Source organism: Propithecus coquereli, unplaced genomic scaffold, assembly GCF_000956105.1.
Source record: "Propithecus coquereli isolate 6110/MARCELLA unplaced genomic scaffold, Pcoq_1.0 Scaffold81, whole genome shotgun sequence".
NCBI classification, from domain to species: domain Eukaryota; kingdom Metazoa; phylum Chordata; class Mammalia; order Primates; family Indriidae; genus Propithecus; species Propithecus coquereli.
The window spans coordinates 3,638,179-3,645,142 of NW_012154285.1; the positions used below are offsets into that span (position 1 = coordinate 3,638,179).

A 6,964-nucleotide genomic window follows, 5' to 3' on the forward strand; every position below is an offset into this window, starting at 1 on the left:
TGCCACCATGCCCGGCTAATTTTTTTTATGTATTTTTAGTTGTCCGATTAATTTCTTTCTATTTTTAGTAGAGACGGAGTCTCGCTCTTGTTCAGGCTGGCCTTGAACTCCTGAGCTCAAACAATCCGCCCGCCTCGGCCTCCCAGAGTGCTAGGATTACAGGCGTGAGCCACCGCGCCCGGCCCAGGTTTAGGTTTTTTAAGACAAAAGAAAAACGTAGATAGTAAAATAGCAGGTTAGAGGAAGTTGATTTTCCTTTTGTTCTTTTTTTTTTTTTTTTTTTTTAAAGAAGGTGGAGATGACTGCACGTACTTACTGTTGGAAAACAGAATTATGGAAGAAGAAAACAGTGAATTTAAGGTTAAAGACAGGATGCTAAAGAAGGGACCCCACTATAAATGATAGATAATTAAAACGTTTGAGCAATGAGCAAATGTAGGTGGAGCAAACTGGAAGTCAGGATTTTAAGTAAATGGCCGTGTTGTAATAGTTAATAACAGTGGCAATTTTGGGTGCTAGAGGAAATGTAACTACCATGCAAATGAATAGCAATACATTATTTTCTCCTACTTCCCAAAAAGGATTTGATCTGGTTTATAGTATAAACGCTTTGTGTTAGAGGACAGTAGGAACAAAATGAGAAGGTTGCAATCATTTAGAACTGGAGAAATGGTTCCCTCAAGACAAAAACCAGTGTTATCAGCACACACACCCATTTTTTCCAACTTAAAATTGTAAATTAAAGAATCCCATTGGTACTGCAAATGGGGCCATTAACACTTACATTGTTGGCCAGCTGTGATAGCAGATGATTATGTCACAGTTGCAACTCAGGAGACTGATCTTTGGCAGATCAGAATCTCTGTGTTAATGAAAACAGTCAAATACAGTTAATACACTTACACTTGACTATTGAAGTGATCTTTCAAGAACAGTCTTGTCCATATTTCATCTCTGAGAGGTGTTAGTGCATAGTGGTTAGGAGCTTGAACCCTGAAGCCAGACTGCCTGGCTTAGACTCCCAATGTGACTGCTTATAACTCGTGTGGAATTTCAGTGAGGAACTTCTGGCTTTGTTTTCTTATCTGTGAAATGGGACCAGTGATAATCCTAACTCACAGGATCATGAGGATAAATGTAAAGTGCTTAATGTAGACCTGGTGTATAATTGGTGCTAAATAAATATTCACAATGCATCATTAAACACTGAGTCAAAATGGTACCTAAATTCTTCTGTGTATTTTGTTATTCTGAGTGCCTGTGATAATTAACTTGACAAAGTCTTTAATTATAAGAATAATACATTCATGTTAAGTTTGAAATAGTGCGAGACGTAGTCTGAAAAGTAAGTCTCCGGGCTGGGTGGGCTGGCTCATGCCTGCAATTGCAGCACTCTGGGAGACCAGGAGTTCGGGACCAGCCTGAGCAACATAATGAGACCCCATCTCTACAAAAAATAGAAAAATTAGCCGGGTGTGGTGGCGTACACTGTGGTAGTCCCAGCTACTCAGGAGGCTGAGGCAGGAAGATCACTTGAGCCCAGGAGTTCGAGGTTATAGTGAGCTGTGATGGTGCCAGCCTGAGCAACAGAGTGAGACCTTGTCTCAAAAAAAAAAAAGATAAGCGTCCCTACTCAACCTCTGTTCTCAACATCTCAAATTTAATTTTTTACATCCTTCTAGAAAGCATAATACATCTATGTAGATAAAGACTTATTTTCGTAACTAAGATCAACCTATTTTATGTAGTCTTCTGTATCTTAAAATTTTAATTTCAAATTGTAAAATATACATAACAAAAAATTTGCCATTTTAACCATTTTACTATTCAATGGCTGAAGGATATTCACATTGTACTATCATCATCGCCATCCATCTGAAGTACTTTATCTTACAAAACTATACCCATTAAACAATAACTTCCCATTATTCTCTTGCCCTAGACCCTGGAAACCAGCGGTCTGTTTTTTTCTGTGTCTATGAATTTGACTACTCGCATAAGGAATCAGAGTTAGTCTTTTTGTGACTGGCTTACTTCACTCAGTATAGTGTCTTTAAGGTTCATCATGTTTTAGCATGTGTCAGAATTTCCTTCCTTTTTAAGACCCAGTAATCCATTGTATATACCACATACTGTTTACCTGTTTATCTGCTGGGCATTTGGGTTGCTTCCACCTTTTAGCTATTGTGAATAGTGCTGCTATGAACATGGATGTACAAATATGTGTTCATAGCTTGGTTTTTTCCACTCAATTTTAAAGGATCTTTTTGTATTATTATTTTAGCCTTTTATTTTGTCTAGATACTACAATATCATCAGATTCATTGGGATATATTCTACTAAAATGATATCATGGGTCTTTGCTAACATAAGAGAAATTGTTTTATGTAATATATAGAAATCAGATTTATGTAATACTTTAAAAAGTATTTAATTTTATATTCTAATTGAAGCTACTAAACTTATGGTTTTTAGATGTGGCCAATTAGATAGTGCTTTGAATGAAGCTACTAGTCGTGTCAGAACACTTGAAAATAAGAATAACTTACTGGAAATAGAAGTGGTAAGTACTTTTTTTTCTTGGTAATGGTTCTAGTGGTTTAATGTACAAAGCCCTTTTATTGACTGAACTGGAGAGACAAATGAATAATTTTATGATAACATTGGTTGTGTGTTTCTTGTCATCTTTTTAAGGAAGTCTCCTTAAGTTTGTATTTTCAGTGCTGCTGGCTTCATGATACTGTAAATTTTATCCTTTTAAAATCTTCATCTTTTTAATTGGGATATAATTTGCATACAACAAAACTCACCCTTTTAAAGGGTACAGTTCAGTGGTTTCAGTATATTTAGAGTTGTGCAGCCATCACCACAATCAATTTTAGGGTGTTTTCCTTAGTCACAGAGAAACCCACGCCCCTTAGCCATCCCTCCACATGCTCTGTCCTCCCAGCCCTTGGCAACAACTACTCTGCTTTGTCTGCGTGGATTTGCCTATTCTGGATATGAATGGAATCGTGCATTTTGTAGCCTTTTGTGTGCTTTCACTTAGCATAGTGTTCTCAAGGTTTGTCCATGCTATAGCTCGGGTCCGTCCTTCATTCCTTTTTATGGTTAACTCATATTTCACCGTATGGCAAACCACATTTTCTTTGTCTGCTCATCAGGTTGTTTCCGCTTTTTGGCTATTATGAATGATACTGCTATGGATGCTTATGTGCATATGTTTTTAGTTTTCTTGTGTATATAACTAGGAGTACATAAACTTTTATTCTTACTTTTTTTCATACATTACCAAGTTTTCTTCTACACATAACTTTTCTTTTTCTTTTTGAACAAAGATCTTTATTATTCATGTTGTTCCCAATCTTTTAGTGTAAAACAGTCTTTTAAGGGTCAGTTTCTCAAAGTACATGTTTACAAGTTTAATTTTTAATATCTGTTAAATTATAAAATTATAAATTATAAAATGTATGATAGAAAGCTATCGTAAAATGAGTGTGTATAGGGATGAGATACATACAACCTTAGAAACAAAATTTAGATGGAAAATGCCCATTTTGTTCCACGTTATTTCTGTCTTTTTTTAGTTATTTTTGTCTCTTTCTAAACTGTAAACTTTATGAAGTTAGGGACTGTTGTCTTTCTTGTTAATCGTACATTTCCAGCACCCTAGTGCCTTGCAACTAGCAGGTATTCCAAAATGGTTGTTGAATGAATATTAATATATCAGATGCATTTTGAATTTTTTCTGTTTTCGTAGGGTAAGATACGCTTTTTCCTCCCTAAATATTAACGTTGGACAACAAAATCCAGCTCTACTTTCAGAATACCTTCCCTAATAGCCATGGTTATTTTTTCCTTAAAGTGATCCACTGGAGATACTGTCTTAGGCGAGTCCTGGAATCATGTGCCTCAGTCGTTTTCTGTCTGCCTGGAGCTGTTACTCCAGTAGAGTGATCCTTTCCAGACTGTGTGTCCCAGGATATAACAAAATATTAAATTCGTTCATTTCCATTTGTATATTTTGTTTTATTCTATATTTTAATGCCAATAATTTGCCACTTTTGTGACATCTATTTTTCATTTAAAAGAATTTATTATGTTTGATCTTTATTTTTTAGAATGACTTGAGAGAACGGTTCAGTGCAGCCAGCAGTGCCTCCAAAATTTTGCAGGAACGAATTGAGGAAATGAGAACAAGTAATAAAGAAAAAGACAATACTATCATTCGACTAAAATCTAGACTGCAGGATTTAGAAGAAGCATTTGAGAATGCTTACAAACTCTCAGATGATAAAGAAGCTAGACTAAAACAAGAAAACAAAATGTTTCAAGATGTAAGTAACAAATAATGGCAACTTAAGGTCATGGTTGGCTAGAAGTAATATATTTAGATAATGTGCTCTTACAAGCTACTATGACTTTTTCCAGGTTTTAGTTTTACATAACTTTGCCATAGCTGCAAATACATACCCTCCTGATGGAGCCGGTTGGGTCTTACCTTGAAGCAAGAAGTCAGAGCTTTAGAACAATGGCTTCACTCCCCTGCTGTTCTGTGTCTAGCAGGTCAACTTTGAAGCTATCCTAACATCTGTGGGTCTGGCACGGTAATATGCTATAAACCAGATTTAGAGCAGATTTGATTGACTTTTTTCACTTTGATATGATTTTACTTAAAATTTGGATTTGTGTAACATTGAAATTGGATTAGGTTTCAGGTTGCATATTTTTTCCTAAATTTTAATGTCCTTTTTCAGATTATTATGGTACACAGATAATCTTAAAGTATTTAGTTTGTTGAAATGGTCTACCTAGTAGCTTTAGATTTGCTCCTTGTTCCTCTGGTTTTTTTTTTTTTTTTTTTTTTTTTGAGACAGAGTCTCACTCTCTTGCCTGGGCTAGAGTGCCATGGCGTCATCCTAGCTCACAGCAACCTCAAACTCCTGGGCTCAAGTGATCCTCCTGCCTCAGCCTCCTGAGTAGCTGGGACTACAGGCATGAGCCACCATGCCCGGCTAATTTTTTCTATATATTTTTAGTTGTCCAATTAATTTCTTTCTATTTTTAGTAGAGACGGGGTCTCGCTCTTGCTCAGGCTGGTTTCGAACTCCTGAGCTCAAACAATCCGCCCGCCTCGGCCTCCCAGAGAGCTAGGATCAGTTCCTTTGATTTTTAAAATTTATTTTTGTGAATGTAATACATGTAAATGGTTAAATAGTCAAATCTCAGGTGAAAAACAGCAGTCTTCCCCACCTCGCCTTGTAGTCTCCTACCCCTGGAGGCCATTACTTTTGGCTCAGTTAGCTATTTCTTCTAGCATTTTTCTCTGTGTTTCTAAATAATATACTAATAGTGTGCTTTCATTTTTTTCCATCAGTTTCAGACATATGTTGACTGCCTCTATGTAAGATCATGATTTGGCTTTCTTAGGCCATTTGTTCCAATACAAACACTTCTCCCCCTCCTTCCAACGTGGTTCATATATTAAATTGATTCTAAGATGCATATTCTTTTACATTTTAACACCTCTGAAATTGGAATACATCTTTACACCATAGTGTCGTATTTTAATTACCATTTTTTTCTTTTAGTAGTTCATAAAATAATGGTATGATTTATAGTCAGTGGTGTCTTGGATTTGAAATATACATCATCATTTAGAGTTAAATCAGTCTTCGATGTCTCTTGTGTCTACTTAAATATTGTTCAAAGCTAAGCTGTGATATATAGTGATTACGTTCCTTTTCTTTTACAACTTTTATTTTTCTTACAATTAATAATTGCCTTTTTTTGATCTGCTTAGTTTTCCATCTGCCTAGCACCCTCCCCCCCCTCCCATGATGATGGAAGGCTGCAGGTCAGTACCAGGCTGGCCATGCTGCGCTTGCTTCTGAACTGATTGCTCCCTAGGTCTGATACACGGATGTCCTAGGACTTGCCTTCACCGTCATCCTGGGAATTGATTTTCTTTGCTTCTTTCCTGTATTGAATCTATTGTTCTGTGGATCCTGTGTTCATGTTTCTTGATTTAACTCCTTGTTTTACTGGAGTATGTCTCCTGAGAAAAAGAATGCATGGGAAACAAATTTCAAGACCTTCCATATCCGAAAGCTTTTATAGTTTGCAGTCACACTTAAATAGTAATTTAGCTGGGTAGAAAATTTTAAGTGGGGAAATACTTTAAATTGTTGCTTTAATCAGTTTCAATCATTGCTCTACGCCATCTACTTTTCAGTGATGCTGTTGTGAAGGACTGTACCATTGTAATTACCTGTTCTTTGTGACCTGTTAATTTTCCTCTCCCTCTGGAAGCTTTTATGATCTTGCCTTTATCTCTCTCTCTTTTTTTTTTTGGAAACAGAGTCTTACTCTGTTGCCCCAGCCTATGGTGCAGTGGTGTCATCATAGCTCACTGCAACTTCGAACTCCTGAGCTCAAGTGATCCTCCTGCTTTAACTCCCGAATAGCTGGGACTACAGGCATGTGCCACCATGCCCAGCTAATTTAATTTTTTTGTAGAGATGGGAGAGTGGAGACCAGCCCAGGATGGTCTCAAAACTCCTGGCTTCAATGATCCTCCCTCCTTAGCCTCCAAAGTGCTGGGATTATAGGTGTGATTTGTTCTACTTTTTGGAAGAGCCTTCTTTGACTTTATCTTCCAGCCTTTGTGTTTTAATTTTTATTTTTGCTATCATTTTTTTACTTGTTCTTTTAAACTTCCATACTGTTCTTATTTCAGATAAGGATGCAACATCCTTATCTGAGGATGCCATGATATTTTTAAAAATTTACCTCTGTTAGGCCGGGTGCGGTGGCTCACGCCTGTAATCCTAGCACTCTGGGAGGCCGAGGCGGGTGGATTGTTTGAGCTCAGGTGTTCGAAACCAGCCTGAGCAAGAGCGAGACCCCATCTCTACTAAAAATAGAAAGAAATTAATCGGACAACTAAAAATACATAGAAAAA

The 6,964-nt window shown here is 36.8% G+C and overlaps 1 protein-coding gene across 1 annotated transcript in view; it reads left to right on the forward strand.

Moving 5' to 3' along the window:
• MPHOSPH9 (M-phase phosphoprotein 9) overlaps positions 1-6,964 on the forward strand; it is a 62,368-nt gene that overhangs the window by 31,543 nt on the left and 23,861 nt on the right. Inside the window, exons 10-11 of the mRNA XM_012663405.1 lie at positions 2,476-2,563; positions 4,122-4,337. Of these exons, the coding sequence (XP_012518859.1) occupies positions 2,476-2,563; positions 4,122-4,337 (304 nt within the window). The remainder of the gene's footprint in view (positions 1-2,475; positions 2,564-4,121; positions 4,338-6,964) is intronic.